Source organism: Helicoverpa armigera, chromosome 7 (genome assembly GCF_030705265.1).
Source record: "Helicoverpa armigera isolate CAAS_96S chromosome 7, ASM3070526v1, whole genome shotgun sequence".
Taxonomy (NCBI): domain Eukaryota; kingdom Metazoa; phylum Arthropoda; class Insecta; order Lepidoptera; family Noctuidae; genus Helicoverpa; species Helicoverpa armigera.
Genome location: NC_087126.1, coordinates 11,544,992 through 11,569,103, shown reverse-complemented (window position 1 = coordinate 11,569,103; position 24,112 = coordinate 11,544,992). Strand labels below are relative to the sequence as shown.

At 36.5% G+C, this 24,112-nt stretch overlaps 3 protein-coding genes and 1 pseudogene across 3 annotated transcripts in view; 3 read left to right on the top strand and 1 right to left on the bottom strand.

Annotated features, from left to right (window-relative positions):
* The window catches only part of LOC135116639 (liprin-alpha-1-like), a 130,862-nt gene extending 121,842 nt beyond the window's left edge, over positions 1-9,020 (bottom strand). Inside the window, exon 1 of the mRNA XM_064035683.1 lies at positions 8,467-9,020. Within this exon, the coding sequence (XP_063891753.1) occupies positions 8,467-8,715 (249 nt within the window). The 5' untranslated portion in view covers positions 8,716-9,020. The remainder of the gene's footprint in view (positions 1-8,466) is intronic.
* Positions 9,021-10,485: 1,465 nt separating this feature from the next.
* LOC135117178 (uncharacterized) lies at positions 10,486-13,037 on the top strand. Its single transcript, XM_064035677.1, has 5 exons — positions 10,486-10,623; positions 11,684-11,737; positions 11,816-11,896; positions 12,151-12,387; positions 12,876-13,037. The coding sequence occupies exons 1-5, from the start codon at positions 10,561-10,563 to the stop codon at positions 13,026-13,028; spliced, it is 588 nt and encodes a 195-aa protein (XP_063891747.1). The 5' UTR covers positions 10,486-10,560; the 3' UTR covers positions 13,029-13,037.
* A 5,327-nt stretch (positions 13,038-18,364) lies between these two features.
* Positions 18,365-20,790, top strand: LOC135117121 (uncharacterized; annotated as a pseudogene).
* An 843-nt stretch (positions 20,791-21,633) lies between these two features.
* On the top strand, positions 21,634-23,219 carry LOC135116615 (uncharacterized). Its single transcript, XM_064035669.1, has 5 exons — positions 21,634-21,789; positions 22,056-22,109; positions 22,202-22,276; positions 22,390-22,626; positions 23,018-23,219. The coding sequence occupies exons 1-5, from the start codon at positions 21,751-21,753 to the stop codon at positions 23,147-23,149; spliced, it is 537 nt and encodes a 178-aa protein (XP_063891739.1). The 5' UTR covers positions 21,634-21,750; the 3' UTR covers positions 23,150-23,219.
* Positions 23,220-24,112: the final 893 nt, after the last annotated feature.

Genomic DNA, 24,112 nt, shown 5'->3' with positions numbered 1-24,112 from the left:
ACTGAAGCTATGGGCGACCACTTGAAAAATAACGGAAAAAACATTAAAACATGACTGATAGAAACTTAAAGCCTACACAAGAACAGTTAGCAAATTACGACATCAGCAACAATAAAGCTAAATTCTATACGCTCATTCAGAACTGTGGTTTTACGATGCTCTTTACTGCTAGTCAAAGAATTACATCATGTACAATTTGTGTCAGCGGGATGCTGCAACGACCACTGTCCAGCCATGCATATCTTCTCACGATCATAATATCATTTGTTTGCATTATCAAGCGTGACGATAGAAAACGAGATTTCACTAATTTTGATTGAATTTGAACAAAGTCACCAAAGTTTTTGTTTTCTTTCGACCTGCAAAATCTTGTGCGCTAACAATGGATATTTGTTCTGAGTCATTCAAATTAAATGCAGGAAAAAACGATGCGAATAAACTTGCTAGTCATTCTAGACTTCCCTGACAGATTTGAGTAGCACAAATATGACAATCAAAGCACACACATCACACAGAGAACTTTTACTCCATGGCATGGCAATAGCATCAAGAACACTTAACTCCAACCAAAATCCAAAATCAAACACATGCGTAGATAATGTTACTGTATCCCGTTATCCAACCGAAACCAACAGCAATTGGCTCCATGACAACCGTGACAATTTGATTGTAGGAGCGTCACGGGATCAAATTATGACAGGTTACTTAAGCATTGAGATCCCACAAAATCGAAAAAAACACCCAATGAAGTGTCGAAACACGACTCAATTTTATTCGAATCTCACTAAATCCTATCTCGACATCACTTGATAGAAAAGTGGATTTTTATACACAGTAAAGGGAGTGAAGAAACTATTATCCTTTTTGGAAACAATAATGACAAATCCCCGTAATCCTCAAAACCAGGTAAGTGCAATGTAAGGATCAATATACCCATGTAGGGATCCATAACCATAGAAACATCCCAGTGCTCCATTTATGCGGGCACGGATGAAGTTAAGCGTTTTCAAGTTATGATTACGGCATCGTAGCAAACGCCAATTGGATTTTGATAAGGCTCTATTTATTTGGGTGAATTTACAAGATAAAATACTGCAAAATGCTTGATATCGGCTCAAGTTATAACCTGTTTTTTGTATATTTGATTTCGATATAATACAACATGGCTGGGTACTCATAAGATTTCCAGACACTTAATATTTAATCTTCAGTTCGAAGGGCGACTTTGATGTCCAAATCCCACAAATATTCGAATGTAGGTGAAGCTATCGCAAAGCCTCTTTTTGGCTAAGAAAGATCTCCTAATCTGCCACGCTGAACATTTTAGTTCAGTCGACCTGCGTCACCGATATTGCCAAGATATTCTCAGAAGGCAAACTTGTTTGAATTTACCATAATTTCATCGACATACACATACTAATGCTAGTGTGTGTTTCATCACATGAAAAAAACTCCGAAAATAGCTATCTGGACATTCAAACATTGTCAAAATTCTTGGACATGTAGTCATATTCTGCTCAGCTATTTATAGTAGACAAAGAAATCTTGCTGAGAAAAATCATACATGTAGCAACTTTTCGTGAAATAAACAATATCGCTACAGCTACTTCCCCTACACGTAATCCGACTGCCATGATTCCACCATGTCATTTATTACGCACTAAGTACATGTCCTCGTCAAGATTTTCTTTTGATAAATTATGACTGGCGTCAGAGGATGATTTGGTGAAGATTTCATCCGGAATCATACCAACTATATTCCTCTCCAATTCATTTAATTTTAGTGCATTGGTAACTTTGCCATTTTGTATGGTGTAACACAATTTTAAACTTGGACTTAGCTATTGAGATTTCTCGACTGGCAGTTTCTTTTTTATCTGCATTATTACGTAATATTACAATAACGACGTACTCCGCACGTCATTCGTCTGCCATTACTATGGCATGTAATTCATTACGCGCATGCGTCCACGTCGATACTTTCTTTTGTTTGCAAATTAATGTCATTTGCGGCTCGCCATCAGTCGCCAGCACAGTGTTCTTATTCACATTTGTAATAGAATTTATTACTCTCAGGTTGTAACTCTTTCTTTGTAGAGGTAGAATCAATACTTCAATGTTATCTTCAAGCATGATTCTATCCCTTTCATTTTTCACAATAACAACTGCATCTTGATTTCAATAGTCACCAGGTAGACTAGATTCTCGGTTTCCTCAACAGTTCATTACACGCTCTTGTCCGCATCATTTTACTTTCGTCGTGTGCAAAAGTTTGACGTTTGTTTGCAAATCAGACACAGCTTGTTGTGTACATTTGACGTTTGTTTGCAAATCAGACACAGCTTGTTGTGTACATACAGAGGGTAAACAGATTTACTTGGGAAGAGATTTACTCACAATGCGGAGCTTTAACACAATTTATTGAATATGAATAGAGTAGTTGGATTTGATCTTGCTGCTTATGGGTACTAACTACTACGTCTAGCAATTAAATGTCCGGTGGTAACAGAATTAAGAACATTAGTAATCAGCAACAATCGTTCTTTCCTGACTAAAAAACCATCTCCGATTCATTCATGATTGGATGATCCAATCATAAAGAATGATCTAGTGGAGAAAAGTTTCAGTTGAACATGTTTCGCCCTACGTATCCTAGTAATAGGTACACCATCCATTTATCGTCAACATTTAGAAAGCAATCCATGTCAATATCATAACAATAACAGGATTTACGAGCACGTGCTAACACATTCTATCGTACCCAAACAATCATGGCGACATCTCCGAAAATCCCAACAATAACGGATCCGTTTATCCTAATATCTGCAGTCATAAACTTCAGCGTCGTGTAAAAGAGTATGGCGGATTGTGTACACACAAGTTTATGCTCCCGTTCGCGCTCTAACGCGCACTGGCTCCAAGCCAATAGGGATGTTTTCATATCGACTTTGTTTCTAGCGTGTTTATTAAATCTTACTAATAAATAAATGTATGATTGCGGTCATTGTTCAAGGACAAGAAATTCCCAGATTTGCAATGATGATATGAAAATTTTGACGTGTCATCATGGTGAATAATATTGCTATGCTGGTAGGTATAATCTTACTAATTTACCAACTAAATCATGTAGTAAATTGCGATTTCACGGCCACTAAATACACGTAGAGCTAACTTCACGATAATATACACGTAGAGCTAACTTCACGATAATTTCTCGGTATTGGTAAGTTTCGAGTTAGACTTATTGCAGAGCTGTTAGACGCTTCAAGCTGAGCAATGTAAGTGTTACCAATAAATTGACAGACATTTGTATTGGATCGTAAATTTTCTAAAGGATTTAGAGGAGCAGACAATTGAAGATATTCGTCTGCTTCGTACAAGACCTCTGTTCAAGTTCAGATCGGTCAAAATCCGAAAACAAGAATTCATTTGCGTACGACCGTGTCGTAGGCTTATATTTGTCGAACTAAGTTTGTGATTACACCACAACTTCCAACGATTTCACGGGACCCGCCATGTAAACAGAGCTTGTGTAATTCTTACATTGAATAAATTTGTTGAGCATATTTATATTTCATTTACACCGAACTTACGAAATTGCCACCCGAGCCTGATCAGGTTTGGATTAGATTTCTCACAATGTCCACAATTCGATACGCTTTACCGAGATGTTCAAAACTGAAACAAAACCAGTAATAACGATCGATTGACACAATACTTGCATAACTCTCGCAAATTGCACTTCAGTCAACATACAACAAAAATTTTCAAATAAAATGGAAAATCTATTATAAGAATTTATTTAACAGGCCAATAAATAACGCGTAACATAGTGAAACGCTTGCAGAATGTCTGCCATCAACAGGATCGCGGGTTCGAATGCGACATCGCAACAAATATTTATATGGGCAGATGTTTCATGCCCACATGTCAGACATATGATTGGAGACTGGAGCACTAAATACAGAACATGTCAGTCCCAACGCAAAGCATTCACTTTTAATTATTTGCTAATTTTAGCAGCTCTTGTACGCAAGATAGATGTTGCAGAAAAAAGTAATTAAGTTTGTTAAGCAACCAGGCGGTAGTTGCTTGTCTAATTAGTTTCTGAACCACAAGCTATTAAATGCAAAACGGTATTTGTCCAACACCGTTAGCTGGGTTTTAAGTATTAAGTGTCTTTCAATTATCGGAGAGACTAGCCAATGTTTTCATATTGTTTTTGAGCAATTCTCTATACGAATAAAAATATAATTAAAGCAAACCTACACTAATAGAAACTGTTTGAAGCACCGCGTGCATTAGTAGAAAGTGTTCCAAATTATCTACGGATCTAAATATAGGGGGCATTAGAAGTTCATTGATATTTTGACTCGGCGGTGATGACCGAAATAGATGCTTCCGGAAATGTGTAGCGGCATTCTAGGAAGACATTGATAATCAGGAATGTAGGCGGAGCGGACAGCGTCGCTGTTCACCGGGATGCTTCCGAGTCATCTCCAAATAGTAGAGATAAAACAGATAGTTTTGACAGGATAGCCGTAAGCGAGGCGATAGTACTTAGTTTGGCTCAATCTTGAGACATCAAAGCAGTAAAAGCAACATTTTCCCGTTTTCATAGGTCCGGGCTATCCGAAGAATACGATGCGTAATGGAGATTGTTGTCTATCTCAGGGTGAAGAATAAAACAACGGAATGTAACTAGCAAGATAAATAGTAACAGCACCCGTTCACACCATGACAGCGCTAAAAATAACTTTCTGAAGGCAGTTAAAAAGTTTTTATTACACAGCCGAAACTATGCTCATAATCATAAATATCTTCATTAAACAAAGCTGCTACCGCGTCGACACCTTCTAAAACCTTTTTAAACCATTCCAAAGTTAATAACACTTCATTTTGAAACCCCTCACGGCTTCGCAACATTCTTTGCTGAAAAATTCCACCGAATTACCTTCAGGTACTATAAGCTTGCTTAATTCATGCAAAATCGCTGACAATCCAGCCTAATTGCGCTACGGATACATTCATAAATCACTGCGAGGAAAACTCTAGTCATTCCCCAAGCAAATTACTTCGTATATAAACTGAACACAATTATTTGGGCGAATATAAAATCGAGCAAATTTTTTTTGGCAGTGCGAGTCCCTTAAAAATTACGGGTTGTCCGTGTGTGATGGATCATTTTACGCGACCGTAAATTGCATTTGAATAAAGGTAATTTGAAATTGTAATTTGGGATGAGTTTTATTTTAGTAACAACGCGGAAGTGGAGGATAATCGGGTGCTGATGTGATATTCGGACGGCAGCAGATAAGTGTCTGCTTGAAGGCGATATTCATTGTTTAGCGGAACCCGACATCCTGACAAATGAAACCAACATCGTAACTCTGCGAGCGATCTTAGAAAATGGGACCGTTTCTATCCCCTGACATAGAACTGGGACATCTAGAAAAACTACACGACCAATATGTCCCAAACTTTTTGCATCGTTTACCATATCGAACCGCAAATATTTTTATAACCCAAGATTTAAATGATAACCCAATTGACCAAACATGTTGAGCAGTTTAATGATAATAATAACCAGTGTAATGCCACTCCTATTTTAAACGTTTTCTAGATAAAATACGAGAGCGAAATCGATCGGTCTGGTATAGACGGCTGGTGAACATAGGTCTTTCTCATTAACCGCTTCAATAGCCGATTTCAGTAAGACAATGCTGTAATAATCTCGCTGATCTAGTAACGTGATAAAGTCTGTTAAATAGATTTTCTCGATTTCTTTTTACTTTAATATTCAGTCATGGACTTATCAGACATGTTTTATTTAACTTTTGTAGGCGAAAATCTGCAATATCGTTAAACGGGTAATTTCGTTCTTTTACTTTTTTTATAGGGCAAAATCTAAGAACTCCCTATCACACAAGTTCATTAACCAAAGAGATAACACATACTGCTGTTCTGTACTCAGAAGAAAGTAATTTTAGTCTTTGACCGTACCTAGATAGATGGATATTAAAAGTACCTTCCTACCTGAGGAGATTAATCTTGCATGAGTAAAAACCGTTCCGTGAAGCGGGATTATGATGGGCCGAGACAAGTGGTCCCATTATCTATGTTTACGGACTAACAAAATTACTTTGCCGAGTAAAACAGCGAGGAATAGTTGAAGGTTGCTTATTCAGGGGTCGGTTCCCATAAGGTACGCCATCTTTAAACTTATTGAAACAGTCATGTTTGTGCTGTTTCTCAAAAACAAGGTCCTTTGCTTAATTTGTATCGGAATTGAATCAAAACAGCCTGAATGCAAATCACAACAGATGTAAACGGGAGATGTGGGCGAAGAACATTGTTTTTGGCGTTGTTTACGTCATACTCTTAAAATGTTTAGCAATTTGGTGATTTGAAGTTCGTAATGGACGATTGGAGATGTTTGGTAAATTGAATTTAGCTTTGCTAAATACTTATTCAGGAAGACTTTGATTAGAATGGCGTTAGTGATTAGATGTAGGAGTGATACTTCTTTACTACTAAATTTATGGTCCATTAATTTCAATCAGGAGATTACTGTGTACAAAATGTGGCCTGTACAATCATATTAAGCATGATAACGAAAAAATCATACACCCTGTGCGATTATTAATTAGTCATACCATAAAACTCACTGTGACTAAATTCACAAGCCATAATTAAACTATTAATAATTGAAAAAATTGAGAGGATTGTGAAGCTAAATTGTGGATAGATTGAGCATCATTCCCAAAGTCCAATGTTTGTTAATAATATGCAAAGCTTTGGCAATGATCGGTCAATACACTGAGCTAGCATAGAGGATCTAATGTTTCAGGCCTCGGTTACAATGTAATGGAGTAGATAACACTGATTAGTTAAATAGAGCCTCTACACACTGGAATGTTAGAATATTATCATATACTATGTGTGTACATTACGTTATCAGTCATGACAATTTTACATAGTATCAAATATGTTACGGATTTTATCATAGTTTATAATACGGTTGGTAACTGACCTATCATTAACTATTTCAGTATTTAAAAAAAATATTTTCATGTATTTTTAACCGACTTCCCAAAAAGGAGAAGTTTATTGATTCAATTGTTCGTATATTTTTTTGTTTGATTGCCCATATTGCGGTTGTTTTTGATTGAGTATACAATTGCCTCTCGTTATAATAAACTGTGGATAATTATGACCTAGTTAGTGAATCAAAATTTATTTTATTTCACAATAAACCACAGTAGGTAAGATCTCCAATGTAAATGTAAATTGAAGAAATTAAAATATGGAACGAAACTAAATTAACACAATACAAGTAATAACGAATACAGACTAACTTGAATGAAGACATATTTCATTTCATTTATCAACAACAATACAACCTACTTTAAAAATAGAAAATTAAATTAACAAAACGTGTTGCATATTTAAGATTACCGCAAACAATACATGCAGTTCTTCATCTCAGTAGTAGGAGGTACATTTATTTTATTCTGTTCCGCTGGCTGAGCATTATGACTGCGAGTTTCCTTGACACGGTGTGCACGGTTACTATACTCATTGTTACGTTGCCAGGGCATAAACTATTATTTAAGATAAAGTATGAACATGTATGATTTGTATTGATTACAGCATTCTTAGCTCTACCGTTTGTTCTTGTTAACATTCCTTATGTATAAAAATGAGATGGTAACTTTCTCTATACCTGTAACGATACAGAAATCAGTCAAATGATAACTTATCAAATACCTAATTTTGAAGACATTTCTTCATTCATTCAGCATCACAGAAATTGCAAAATTGCCTTGAAAATAGCAATAACTATCTCTGCTTCAAAAATTTAATTAGGAAAGTCTACATTGCGCACACATTTTCTTCTAGGAGAACCTTATCAGATCACTGGTTAAATCAGAACTGAATATAGGTATTTCAGTTAAGAAGAGTCTGTGATACTTATTATGTAGGTCTTTGCATTATTAGAAACTTAAATCCATTAAATAAAAACAGAATTAATATCTTGATTCACTTCACATTCAAAAGAACTCTACGGATGATATAACAGTCCATGGAATTTAATAATCTTCTAGTCATTATTACAAAGCTATAAAAACAACAATAGGACATCAATACTGTAATTACTGTGATCTAGTTACAACTACTATAGTATATGTCAATTTAAATTAAGCAGTACTGTTAGATTAGTTAATTAATGGTTATTGGAAGATTGATTTTATAGCTTACTTGTAAGCAGTAGGTAATGGTCTACTTTTGGGGAAAAATCCAATAAAAAATTGCCCAATCCTGAATTACAGTGAAAATAGTACACATGAACTTGAACATAACCCTAAGAATGTGTACATAGTTACCGTAATTGAGCAGTACCTGCAACATAAATAATATCCGCCTTTACATAAGTAGCTAGACATTAGCATTCAAGTCACTGACCTGAGGCAAATTGGCGGCGATCTGTCTGTGCAGCGAGTCGCGCTCCTTCTCCACCTCCTTGAGGCGCAGCTCCGAGTCCCCCAGCCGCTCCTGTGTCTCTCGCAAGCTCTCCACCAGCTTATCTCGCTCATCCAGCATAGACACCATCAACTGCTCGAAATTCGCATCCTCACCGGATAACTGCGAACTCCTTTGACTGATACTGTCCTCCGATATAGTGGGCATCACGTCGCACATCATATTCCACATTTTAATTTAACATCAAACCAGAATACTTATCGTACACGACACACCGAAAAACACAATTTCGATCACCGTTTTATTACATATGTCCCGGCACAAACGTTACCTAAAACTAGCGCACTTAACGCGAGCGAGTTGTTTCACATCGTCAGTACATTCGTATAAGACATTAGTCAAGAATTCGGGAGACATTCTAGTTCGATATTTAGAAAGACACACCTAAAAATCGTAATCCTACGATTCCATACTATCATGGCTCAAGCGGCATGTCTGCCATCTTGGAATGGAACGTCAATCAGAACAAAGAGTAGCACTAAAGATAATATTCTGTTTGCAGATAGGACAAACCATTGCACTTTCAATAGTAATTTTATATTTTTGAATATAGCTTTATTCTCTATGTCTTATTTTATTTACCATTTTAGATGATGTTTCTTTTCTATGAAATAGTAAAACATAAACAACGAAAAGCGATAAGTAGAGTTATTTAGGTAATTTTCTGCATAATTTTGTTGTTGTCCATGTCACATTATAAGCAGTTATTAAATTTTTGATGAATTCGAACTTTTTAATCAAAAGTCTTTAACAAAAAACCTTATCAGTTATCATTCTAGGTATCAATTTTATAAAAAGGTTTTTTTGGCATTAGGCACAAATCGAATCGGCCCATTAATGCCTATCCGAGAAAACAACAAGCTTTTAGTCTTTGCCATGGTTTACTCGTAGTGTCGAAAGAGGTCGCTACAGTACTACAAATGAATGAAATTTACAAAGCAAGCTACGCACAAAATATTAATATAAAAAATATTTTTTGTCTAGGTTTTATTAAAATGTATTACTCTCAAAAGACCTAAATTAAAGTCTGAAAAATAAAACATTCCCATACAAATAAAAAGCCAATGAAGCTAAAATTAAAAGTCCTGCAAGTCAGCGCCATCTAGCGGCGTTAACTCATGACTTCTGCGGGCAAAGTTACAAATTGGCTTTTTAGGATAAAAAACTTATCTGGGATTTTCACTGGGTACTTGACTCACCGACGAGGTGGACAGACGACCTTATAAAGGTCGCCGGAAGACGCTGGATGCAGGTCGCTTCCAACAGGTATCTGTGGAGATCAAAGGGGGAGGCCTATATTCAGCAGTGGACGTCCTATGGCTGAGATGATGATGATGATGATGATGATGACTTGACTAATAAACTGGTACTCTGCTATAAAAAAAGCAACGTCAATCTGCAAGGTAAACAGGACAGCTGCAGTTGGATAGTTATTTTAGCCGCTAAGAGCTTCGTTTCACAATACTCATGGTTCTATAAGTTATACAAGTATTTTTTTAGACGTTTGAATAGAAATAACGCGAATGTTCCATACATTGCACAGTTATAACTTCACATTATAAGTACGACAATAGAAAGAGTTACAATTTTAGGCCTATTTGCTGTAACATTACCACTAGGAGCTATAAAACAGAACTTCAGTCGTGTCAAGTTTCCTTTTACATCAAAATTGACCCCTGGGTTCTCTCTTTTCGGCTAGATATAGGTACTGAATCAAGCTTGCCCGAACAATAGATACAGACCTAATAATTTGGATATGTTACGGCCAAAGCCCACAGTGCGGCTACACCTAGGTTTAACCACCTACAATAACAAGCTGCATATGGCCGGTTACACTTAGGAGAAGCGGCACTTCGGGTTTTACACATACCTAACAGATATACTAAACTGCGTAAACAATGGTCAGAGATGCTTGAAAAATGTAATACAGAGTATCTCAACCTTTGACGTCTGACCTAGACTGATTAGCGCTGGTTAACACAGCATATCGTTTACTCAGTCAACTACGTAAAGTTGATGAGATCTGTCGTGTTGTTCAACATGTTTAAATTGTTTGTCTTCCTCGCTTTTACTGTTGCGGTAAGTTTACCATCTTTTATACACATAATGGCTACTCCAACTATCAGCAGAAAAGGGTTCTTAAAGTATCAGCACTCAGGTATATCAGGTATATAGGTACCTAAATATAAAGTTTCGTCAACAAGGCCGATTTGGAAAAACTGAAATTATCCATGAGTATCATCGTCAAAACTGATTGGACAATTACGACCATTTGGGTTCCGTTAGGGTTTTCGTTACCTATCAGGATAAAGCTAGACCATTTAAGAAGAAATTTCTTATGGTAGGATGGCTCTTTACTATATACTATTACCTACTTATATAAAAAAAGTTTCCAACGCAGCTGAAACCGCAAAAAACCCACTTAATTATGTACTAGTAGTAGCCCAATTGCCTAATTATCTGTTTAGACTTATGTAGATATATCCTGATAACAGCATGACATCAGTGGGAAATTTATTTATATCTGTGACTATGGATCAACAGGTTCATTAACTCTACGTACCTAATGTCCTGTCTTACCTACGCGGTATCTACTAATCATTCAATTAGTACCTACCTAAGTAGGTCTACCACTAGTCACCTAGTTCGATATAGGTGCCTAGGTCATCTTTATGAATACACATTGCACACTTCAGAACAGGTAGATAGAAGACCGATTGGTTGATTGACAGATTATTTTGAAGGTGCAATCATACTTTTTAGATGCGATGTATCTGATCGTTGTTATGTGCGCACTAAAGAAGTTATATTTTCTTTATTTTCGATATAATAAATGTAAGAGGAACAACAAAAAGAAAGTTTCAAAATTACCGAGAAAAGTAATTACAATATTTTAAGTAAGAAGCTGTTGAAATTAGGTACCTACAAGCGGAAAACGTAATTAGATATACCTCTTAGGGAAACTTATCTAATAATATTATTTACCTCACAGGACTGGAAAATTACCTTCTTCTTCCCTGATTTTCCATGTGCATCTTTTTATCACCTATTGAATTTCACTTCAATATTTTCAATCCTCGCCTTATCTTTGTGTAAAAGACCTAGGTACTTGTCATAACATGATTTGTGTTTATTTCAGACCTGCTATGGGGCGCAAGGACAAGGCGTCCTTTGTGGTCCTCTGCCCAGGAGGGTAAGTGTAGATTACCTAAAGTACTGAGTACTTTTAATAACCTGTAAATTATAAATTTAATATGTTATAATTCCACAGTTGACCAGATGTCTCAATATGGCGCCTGCAATCAGCGGCGAGATCCAAGACAAATGCCATGAATCACGCACTGCCACCGAGGTAAGTAAGAAGTAATTCAAAGCATATTTAATTGAAACAAAGTATACAGTTATATAAGACTCTGAAGATAATTTCGTTAACTAAAGCCCTCATGCTGCTTCTTGGTGAAGCTGAACTGAAGTAACCTAATGCTTGATGCAATCCTTCGCTTGACTTTGATCTTCAACTTTTTAACATTTGATTCTAATATCTTTACTGTCACACATTTGCTTGTTACCCATTTCTTTATAATGAATGCCTCCTATTCCTTTCAGTGTGAAAGACTGACGTGTATCTTCCGGGAGTACAATCTTCTTGACGGTACAACAGTCAACAAGGACAGGACCAATGCCTTCCTGGACAACTACGTGAAGCAATACCCGGTCTGGACTACGGCTGTCCAGCACGCGAAGGCTGCCTGTTTGGGCGACGTTGCTCTGAAGCCTCAGGGCATTGACCTCAACTGCCCCATCTACGATACCTTGCAGTGTATCTTCAGTAACCTGATCAAGGTATTTTTTTAACTTTATGCAATCCAACAATTACAAAGGCGGACTTAATGCCAGTCAACCTAAGAGTGATGCAGAGATAACATGGTAGAGGTGCATTAAAAGGTAAGGTGGTGGAATAAACTAGACAAACGACAAAATAATTTTGTCCGTCACACTATTCTCCGTCGTGGTATTTGTCAATTCAACTCGGGAAAAACCTACTGCCGTATTGACCAAAATAACCTTACAGAGGTTATCATCCTCATTGCTTGTCCGAATTTGGTTTAGTCTACCTAACTTAAAAACAGTCAAAAAGTACTGAAACACACTACTGCGCAAAATAGGTGATTGGTCAAATAGCTAACTTCAGGACTGCATTTAGCTATTTGGCGGGCACTGTAGTTCTATAGTCAATACTTAAGTCTCTATACCTGAACAAGTTTATCTGCTATGTCGAAACTTCTAGTCTTCTTTTTATACCAGTTCACTCATAAATCCTTATCTTCCAGCACGCGATTCCATCCCAGTGGTCTACCACATCAGAGTGTCAGGGGTACCGCGCCTTCGCTGCAGCGTGCCCCATCTGTCCTGAAGACTGCTTCGCGGCCCAGGTGCCCATCGGCTCCTGTAACGCTTGCCTGACGCTGCCACGCAGCGCCTAGAGTTACTGTTAAATATGTCAAAATATGTAATTAAATAAAGTATATTTGAATATACAGCTTTGAATGAATGAAAAAATCTGTGACTTTTATTTTCGTTATATTTCCAAATTGGTAGTAGCTACCTACCTTACTGTTAACTTCACAATAGGATCCAAGTATACTCTACGAAGTCCAAACTATTGCAGATGGTAGCAATAGATGTCAAATACAAATACAATACCACTGTCAATCAATATACCACCCCGTAGCAAAACTTTGCGAACCCAGTTTCTTTTAACTTTTAACTCTCACATGGGTAAGTCAGCGCCATCTAGCGACTACCGCCTTGCTACAACAACTGGAGGTTTACATTTCAGTGTCTTCAGTGTGAAAGTTTTCATGAATAAAATCACGAATAAAATGGACACATGCTTGATACCTACTTAAAAAAAGCTTGATCTGTATTAGAAATGTTGATTAAATGAAAGCCCCAATAATTCAGACAGAATGTTTATTAGCGTTATAATTATTTTACTGCACATTATAATAATCTACTACGCACGCCATTATCAAAGCTCACCGGAAGAAGGGAGGATGACAGATACTTCCTGTCATAGTGACGGTGACGACCACAGATAAAATAGTAACTTAATCTATGGTAGTATTCCAATACCCCCGCTCAAGATCAAGTCTAATTTTTTTCTTACAATCTTATACAAAACAATAAAAATTTACTTGATATTGAACACATCCTTATTTTATAAAAATGGCAACATTACAATCTGTCATTATGACGTTTGACATTTAAAATGGTTAACTTGACATTGACAGAAAAATATAACCTCTCTATATCTTACATATTTAAAGAAAATGTTTACTAAAACATGTTACAAATATCCAAGTAATACAAAACATGCTAAATTAACAACAAATACAAACAATGTTTGAACATCTTATAATCTACGTTTCGTACAAACCAAGTGTTTCACAAAAATAGTTATGTTTAACTTGAGACAATGATTTGGTAAGTATATCAGCTTTATTTTCATTAGTACACACATATTTCAATGTAATTAAACCTTTGTTTACTATGTCTTTTATAAAATGAACGTTTATATCAATATGTTTGGATCTTTTACTGTTTTCATAGCTTTCTATCATTTTAATTGTACTTTGATTGTCAATAAACAAAGAACAGGTTAAGTCTTTATCACAATGTAAGTCTTTTAACACTTCTCTAATGTAGACAATTTCACTTACAGATAGAGCTGCTGCAATATATTCGGATTCTGCTGTTGACAATGCGACTGAAGTCTGCTTCTTGGAGTCCAGCTGACCAGGCTGCCTCGATGAAATATTGCAACTCCACTGGCGCTCTTACGATCCATTTGTTCACTTCCCAATCAGAATCTGAAAAGGCTAGTAATGTATTATTAGTTTCTCTTCTGTATACTAATCCTTTGTGCTTTGTTTGTTTCAGGTATCTCAAGATTCTCTTGCGGCTGTCCACAGTGTTGAAGTTGGATGATTCATATATCTACTAAGGAATCCTGTTGCATAGGCTATGTCAGGACGACTAATTGTAGCCAAATACATGAGTGACCGATGAGTTCTCTATATGGAATGTTATTCAGTACTTCTTCATTTTGATTTATTTTAAGTTAACTTCCATAGGTGTATTACATCCTTTACAGTCTTGCATATGAAACTTCAATAAAATTTTCTCTATAATTTGTGTTTGTTTTATTTTTATTCCATCTTTGGTTTTAGTTATTTCCATTCCCAAGAATTTATTTATATTTCCCATATGCTTAGCTTGAAATTGTTCTTTTAGCTTCTGTATAATATTTTGTCCATTTCCAATTATTAATATATAGATCCACAAATATAAGTATATAAACATCTTGTCCTGTATATAAGCAGAAATCACTCTGAGATTGTTTTAGTCCATTTTGTGTTAAGGACTTGCTTAATTTTTCATTCCAACAACGTGGAGCTTCTTTCAGTCCATATAAAGCTTTCTTTAACTTTAAAACTTTTCCTTCTGTCTTATTCTGTAGTCCTTCAGGGTACTTTATATATATGTTTGAGTTTAATTCTCCATTTAAAACGCTGTAGGTATGTCAAGCTGTTTGATGGGTAATTCCTCCTGAACTGCTTTATTTAAGAATAACCTTACTGTAGTCATTCTTGCTACTGGTGCGTATACATTTTGAGTAGTTTCCTCCTGAAAACCTTTTGCGACTAATCTGGCTTTCTTGGTGTTGTCTGCTTTAGTCCGAAATACCCATTTTGTGTCGATAGCCTTGTGTCCTTCTGGTAGATCACTTTCTTCCCATGTCTTTAATTTTTATGTGCTTCTAACTCTTTTGTATTGCTTCTTTCCATTCTTCTTGTTTAATGGCCTCATTGTAGCTGACTGGGTCTTCAGACATTAGTGCATATGCTATGTTTGACATATCATAGTCATCATACTTTGCCGGTAATTTCACATGTCTTCTTGTGTGTCTGATTTCCTCTGTATTCTGATCAGTTTCTGTCTCTTGAGTGTTTTCCATAGTTTGTTCAGTACTTTCCCTGATCTCCTCTGTATTCTGATCAGTTTCTGTCTCTTGATTGTTTTCCATATCTGTTGATTCTTCATCATCTATATAAGGGTAAGTATTTGTCTCATTTTCTTCATATTTGTAGTTTGATTCATCAAAGCGTACATCTCGTGATTCAATTATATCATTTGTTTTTGGGTCCCATAATCTATATCCTGAACCACAGTATCCTACCATTCTCACTGATTTTGCTCTGGGTTCCAACTTGTTGGGTCTTGGTAATATGGTACACCATGCTTTTGCACCAAACACTCTTAGTTTATCCAAATTGTTTTGCCATACCACAATTTAGCTGGTGTGTCTCCTTTGAGAGCTTTTGTAGGTGACCTATTTATAGTGTAAGCCGCACATCTTATAGCTTCACCCCATAGGTATTTAGGTAAGTTTGTTTCCAAAAGCATTGCTCTCACCTTATCTGCCAGTGTCCTATTCATGCGTTCACATACTGAAACTTGTTGTGGGGTATATGCATGATGTTTCTTGTTTAATGCCATATTCCTCATAAAATGACTTGAGTTCCTCATTTACAAATTCTGTTCCTCTGTCAGTCCTTATTCTCTGTACATTATTTCCATTGTTCTTCATAACTTTTATATAATTCATAATGTAGTATTTTGCTTCATCTTTGGAATGTAGTAAATGAACTTCAAGAAAATGGGAGTAGTCATCTATGATTGTTAAGTAATATCTTTCTTCTTTATGAGTGATGGGAGTGACAGGTCCTCCTATATCACAGTATATTAGCTGACCAATTTTTCTAGTTCTTGGCAAAGGAATTGGCTTGAATGGACATCTTGTAGCTTTAGCTTCCATGCAAATGCTGCATCGCACCTTGGATAGTGGTAGATCAAGGACTCTCAACCCTCCATAGTTTAAATGTCCTAATCTTCTGTGCCAAAGATTCTCGTCTTCTGATATCAATGCATGTGTCTTTCTTACATTCAAATCTAATTTCATTGTATATAATTTTCCATTGCTTTGCCCTTGCACATGTATGTTACCTTTGCTTATTAATGCTGTTTCTTTTCTAAATGTCACTTGTAAACCTTTTTCATTAAGTTTTCTCACTGACAATAGGTTGTGAGACAATTTCTCCAAAATAAGGCAATCTGGAATTGATATTTCTAGTCCTTCTTTTGAAGTTCCTTTTAATTTTCCTTTTAGAGTTGTTCCTATTGTATTTCCATCTGCTACTTTAATATTTATGCGAGGAATCTTCTGTATATCTGTCATGTATTTCTGGGAGTTGTGAGATATCATATGGTGTGATGCACCAGAGTCTATCACAAATTCTATTTCTTCTTTTATGTGATTTTGTGTGTTTTCTGCCGAGTTGGCCTGCGCTGCTACAAATGATACTTCCTTGTTAGTGGTATGCTCTTCTCCAATATTTGCAGTTTGTTTTCTAGTCTGCCTCATGCCTCTGCCTCGTGATCTGAAGCTTCCGGCCTCTCTGATGAAAATTTCTTTTGGGCAATTTCGAGCAAAATGGTTGGGTTCTCCACAACTATAGCATTTTATTTGAGAAGTGCTTTCAAAATATACTCATTGGTTTTCTCGTAACACCTTGATTAGATTTCTCTTTCATTTCCGCGTCCAGTAATTTGCTTTTTACAAAATCTAAAGTTAATTCACTGTTTGACATTTCAAGAGCTGTGACTAAGGGTTGATAAGCTTGTTCGATACTTAATAGAAATTGACATACTTTCTCTTTCTCATCTATGACGATTCCATGATTGGCGATATCTTGAACTAGTTTTTCGAATTTATTTATATGATCCTGAACACTTTGATTCTTACTGCATTTCAAGTTTATCAGTTGTTTTGAGACATAAGCTGCTGAGTGTAGATTTTCTTTGAAACGTACTCTTGAGCTTGGTAATCATGTCATATGCGGTTGATTTTTAACATAGTCTAGATACTTATCTGGTATTCCTTGTATTATTATATTGCGTGCTTTCGAGTCTTGTTTGATGAACTCTTCCTCTTTTGCTTTCTTCTCGTTCCCGCTTTCTATTACCTTTCTCAATCCCTTTTCATCTAGTAGAATCTCGATTCTAAAGAGCCAATTCTCAAAATTGTCTTCCAGTTTCGGTATATGGGAACACGACGCTGTCATTATTTTGGCTTTCTTCTTTTCGTTTCTGGCTGAAAAATAAGCCTACCCCTTTTACCCTTTTACACGTGTTTGACCGTAACCTTACTTGTTGATTAGGTACTTTCCTACGCTATCCTGTGTCATCTGACTGAATTATGGGCCTGGGCCCATAACCTATTAGAAATGTTGATTAAATGAAAGCCCCAATAATTCAGACAGAATGTTTATTAGCGTTATAATTATTTTACTGCACATTATAATAATCTACTACGCACGCCATTATCAAAGCTCACCGGAAGAAGGGAGGATGACAGATACTTCCTGTCATAGTGACGGTGACGACCACAGATAAAATAGTAACTTAATCTATGGTAGTATTCCAATAATCTGCAAAATCACTTTCCGTTTTCGAAACGATTTTGGATCGATGTGATACGTACCTAGGTAGGTGTACCTACCTACCTATTTAGAATATAATAATCAGAAATCAACGGAGTTTTCGGTGCGAGAATATAATTAGTATTTTTAAACTTATACAAAGTAATAAAAACCCAAATTATATATTTATCAAATAAATTATCATTTTAATTGTAAACTATCTAAGTAGGCACGTCAGAAACTAAAAATGTCTAAAAATGAGATGCCCCTTAACTTCTGACCTAGGCTGATTATTATTGAACATTACCCGACATTAAAATGTAGCATATCGCTTATTCTTCAGTTATTCGTACAGTAAAGCTGACGAGATCTATCGTGTTTTCAAAATGTTTAAATTGTGCGTCGTTCTCGCCTTCATTGTTGCGGTAAGTTTCAAAATAATATCTTATCACTATCCTTACTAAACTTTATTTTTATTTACATAGATATTAACATATTTACAATACATATAAAATACTATCCCTAAAACAAAAAAAAAGCTACTAATATAATTAATTCGAACAGTACATAATAAAATGATAGTAAACGCAAAAACTGGTTACTAAACGAATTTGAATGGAACAAACACATGTCCTGACTTAACATAGAGGTTACTCATTAATTAAGTGCAAAATCCGAGAATGGGCCACATTAAAATTCCATAAACTACTTGTAGATCAATAAACAAGCACTAGGTTTTCCAACACCTGATAAACAACAACATAGTTACGGAAGACCTGAGTATTTCCAAAACTTGTTATTCCAGAGATAACCAGTTTGTTGTTGTTTTGCACCGTGATACCAGGCTCTGGGCTCTGATACGGGATACCTAATTAGTAGTTATATTCTAATAAACTTATTTTGTGCTATAGTACTAAGAATACTTATCAGTATTTTGACAAAAACGATAAGACAGAGCAAAATAACAAAATGGAAGTACTTAGGTATTGGTAAATAAATAATAAGAATTTTCCAAGAAGGCTACTTTGTAGGTTTCATTTCGACTTTTGTCCATTGGGCCTTATTCTCGGAATAGTACTCAGTACCCGATTACGGCCACCCGCATACGGGGCCTATCATCTTGTTCTAACTACCTCAAGGGTTCTAAAACTTCTCAGTATGCTACCCCACCGATATTAATATATTACAGTTTCGCTGCTTTTTAGGAGGAACTTAACTGCTTGCATGGATATAGTCTGTGGGTCCCATGCTAATACCTTCTTGAATTCCATCATTGGAGCATCAAAACTAAAGGTCCCTGAAGGTTCTATGTATTATGCTCAATTTAATTAAGAAAAACCTTTGTATATTTTCAGACATGTCACGGCGGAACTCTAGAGCGTACCTCCTCAACATGTGGACAAATACCCAGGGAAGTAAACATATCTCTGTTATGTGTACACTGTACGTACTTTGAACGTATTTTACGTCAGATACTTTCAATGATGAATTATCTCTCATAATTATTGTTCTTATCTTCAGTTAACCGCATGCCTAGACCTGCAGCCAGCTGTCAGTCCCGAGATTCAGGAGAAATGCAGAAGGGCAAATGAGGTACGTATAATGTTTTATCTTGATAACTTGTCATGAAAGCATCTGCCTACTATTTCAAAATATACTAGGGATGGGTTACTTGATGCTAATAACTACTTATTACTCAAAATCACAAATTTTGTTCGAGGATTCGGTTCATGGATCCAGTAACCTTTAATTTACTTGACCACAATGCTATCCCGAATGACAGATAAAAAATCCGCCCCATTTCAGGAAAGCACATGACGTATTTCTCAAGCGATATTTCAATGTTCTTGAGCCGATGCTGAGCATAATAAATTATAAAAATATCTTACTTTTTTCAGTGTGAAAGATTGACGTCGTATTCGGGAATACAACTTGTTGGACGGAGCAGAAGTTAACAAGGAGAGGACGGCAGCATTCTTGGACAACTTTGTGAAGCAGTACCCGAGTTGGGAGGTTGCTATCGATGTTGCGAAGACCTCCTGTCTGCGCTCCAGTGGCTTGAAGCCACAGGGAGTCTTCCTCGACTGCCCGGCTTATGACATCATACAGTGTGTGTTCGCGAACTTAGTCAAGGTAAAGAAACGTCTATACTCAAAAAATACTTATTAAAAAACTGAACTTTAGAATAAAGACCCCCGGAACTATAATACCTACTATCTGAAAAGTCACGGCATTTTGAGGAACCGATTGGAAGCCAATCGGGCTTTATGTACCTACCTCAATGTCTCTGTGAATGTCATGTTTTTTTTCCATCATAAGCTTTACAAGAATTCAAAAAGCAATTCTTTAGTGAGTTTCTATCTAACAACATTATTGTGTCATTCCTAATTTCAATCCATCTGTTTCAGAACGCCCTCCCATCCCAGTGGTCCAGCATGTCGCAATGTAACCACGCGCGCGAGTTCGCAGCGGCCTGCCCCATCTGCCCAGACGCCTGCTTCGCGCCTCTATTGCCCATCGGCACTTGCAACGCTTGCTCGGCTGCGCGTCGTAGCTCCTAAACCATTGATATTTTGTATACCAATGTCCTAAACTCTTCAAATAAAACTATCTTTATATCTTATTGTTTCATCGAAGGTCTTAAGGTGTAGAGTGCATTGTAGTCCTAAACTCTTGTAATAAAGCATCATTGAATAGATAATCTGTTATTTTATTTATTTTTCCAGAGTAAATACAAGTTATGCTAGTTACTTGTCAACAAGACATCCAATGGATAAAGAGTACGAATCCATATTAATTGTTAAAATGTCGGTATCCAGTGGATGCACCTCTGTTTATTTCGCCACCGACTTCTAAGCCGATGCACCTAAAAATATTGTTTTTTGCTTTTTTTATGTTTTTAGAAGTCGGTTTTACTTTCTTGCATTTCAATTACTGTTACCTATATTAGTAAAGTTATCATCACAATACTTCATCATCATACTTCATCATCAGCCTATCGCAGTCCACTGCTGGACATAGGCCTCTCCAAGCGAATAATATCATCACAATACGAATTATACCTAAATCACTAATCAGTCCAAGCCCGAGGTAATTAATACTTAGATACATACCGTTGTGGAGTTCCGTCAACTCTCTCTCGGCACCATCATTCCATTATTCGATCCTTACGACTATGGGACCACCTGAAAAGTGTATCCCCCCCAAAAAAAAGGATTTTGCAAATCGGTCCATCTTTAAATCGTTGAACATACGTACATACAAAGAAAAACAAAAATCCGGAGGAATTGAGAACCTTCTCCTTTTCGGGAATTCGGTAAAAAATTCAAATGATAATCAATTTAGTCAGTTAAGACTTTTATCTACGAATTCAACCTCACTTTTTTAAGAAAATTATCTTAATTTTTTTAAAGACTTTAAGACTTGTATGATCTTCCTAATACGTATATATTTTTTTCAAACTTTTTTTTGACGAACTGTTTGTTTTCATGGACATAAAGACTTGCAATTCTGATAGTTGTTATTTTACAACTGACCTGTGGTTTGACCTGCACTGATTAAATGATAAACAATATATAATAACTATTATAATAAGTAAACGTTTATCGTTTATACTTCAGTTGTCTAAGTAAAGCTGACGGGATCAATCCTTTTGTACAAAATGTTTAAACTGTGCGTCTTTCTCGCGTTGTCTGTTGCGGTAAGTTATTATACTTTTAAGAACATACTGAACTACTTCCCGTACCTAGATTAGGATGAGGTATTGATTTATGAAGCAACGTAAAGATTATTCAAGTGATTAGATCTCATAAGCAGCAGTCACTGCAATAATTCCATGACTCCATATAACAGATTTGTTAAAACTTAGCAGTAGTAGTAGTAAGGTGGTCAATCGATATTTAATTGCTTCGACTAACAGTCACTTATGACTTCCATTTAATTTAATTTCGATTTTATTTATTCCAGTCATGTTATGGAGCACCAGACCGCAGCACTGCTTGTGGCCAAATTCCCGGAAATGTGAGTAATCAATATATTAATGGGATTTACATTGACTTTTCTAAAAAAAATTCTTGAAGTATGTTTTATTTATGTCTAAACTTTTTTTACAGATGAACAGGTGTTTAGTTCTACCGCCTGGCGTAAGTCACAACATTTGGCAGAAATGTGAAACCACACAGGGTGAGGTAAGTTAGAGAACAACAGTCTTTACTGCTGAAAACACTTCCTGGCTTAACTTGCTGCAACTGTCCTAATCAAACCGGACAGCTTATTTATCCATATTTTTTTCCACTTCCAGTGCGAAAGACTGACTTGCACATTCCGTGAATACAATCTCCTAGACGGTGAAGTTATCAACAGGGAGAGAGCCACAGCATTCTTCGGAAACTATGCGAAGGAAAACCCGGTGTTCACAGCCGCTATAGAGCACGTGAAGACTGAATGTCTGGGCAGCACCCCCCTGGAGCCGCGAGGAGTCAACCTCAACTGTCCTGTTTATGATGTCCTGCATTGCATTTACGCTAATTTGATTAAGGTAAGCTTTTCAAAGACGAAGCAACGTAACTAAACTTTAATATAAGTATAATACGCATTCCACACTGCGTTCAACCAGCGCGATGAGTATGGGGCATATCCGCCCTACCCGACCACGACGAGGTATTATAAGGTAAAGTTCAGTAGAAGGACTACATCGAAGAATTACAATATCCATCATTTCTCGGACCTTTTCCCAAGTATGTTGGGGTTGGCTTCCAGCCTTACCGTATGCAGCTGAGTACCAGTGCTTTACAAGGAGCTACTGACCTCCTCAACCTAGTTACCCGGGCAATCCCTTAGTAAAGAATCTCAATATCCGTAGTTTCCATGGACATTTTGACCACATATTTATTGTCACCGTATAAAATAATGAATTCCTTATGTTCCAGCACGCGGATCCTTCTCAGTGGACTACCTCGGCGGAGTGCAAGCGCGCGCGCGCCTTCGCGGCATCGTGCCCCATCTGTCCTGACGAGTGCTTTGCGGATAACGTGCCCGCCGGCGCCTGCAATGCTTGCTAGTCATTAACACACCTGGACTGTATGATTTAATATTGTATTTGAATAAATATATTATTTTCTAAGACTACTATGTACATACGTTTTCTTTTATATCCTGGTGTTAAGCAATCTAGAGATGATATGAATGGGGGGGTTACATACAGGTTGTGTCGTTCACAATCACATTAAATCCTATCGCATATTCTATGGCGTTAATCCATTCAGTGGTCCACAGGAGTCATTTTTCGTTTTTATAATTTACAACATCATATGTAAAGCAGAGATAAAGTTAGGAGTATCGAATGTTTTGATCAGTTGACAGCTGACAGTTTTCAAGGGAGAATTTCAGTTGTTCGTCATGACTGACTTTTATATGGTGTTCTAATAGGGTATTTTAGTCTAGATGAGAAAAAAATTAAAAGTGTATTACAATGATTGTTTAGAGGAAAAGCAATCAGGAAATGTTAGTTTCACTTCGTAAGGTACATAAATATATTTTTTATTGCAGTTTAAAGTTTTTAGGTTTTTTTATCTGTCTTTGAACACTACGAAATGTCGCCGCCATGCTAATGACGTCATTACGGTAGTAAACAACTTTTAACCTACTTTGGGATCATTTGCACCACGTTTTGGATGGCAAGTGAATAAATCGCAAGCATTATCAACAAGATAATGACAAAACGCACTACGTGACAAACAGCACGACAAACTTAGAAGACCTGCATAGCTTGATAGGACTTTTAAACTTCGCAAGTTTTTGTTGTCCCATACGGCAGACTGCATTACCGGGTTCTCCTCATTTTCCTCAATGCAGTGTTGAACAGCAATCTATACCTACCCTATTCATGGAACCGTGAGCCAAACGGTGAACAAACCATAAAAAGGGTTCTTATAAGTCACGATTGAAGTAATGATCATATTTTATAAAAATAACTACGAAAGTAATATACTGACAACATTAGAAATTATATTTTAGAACGATGT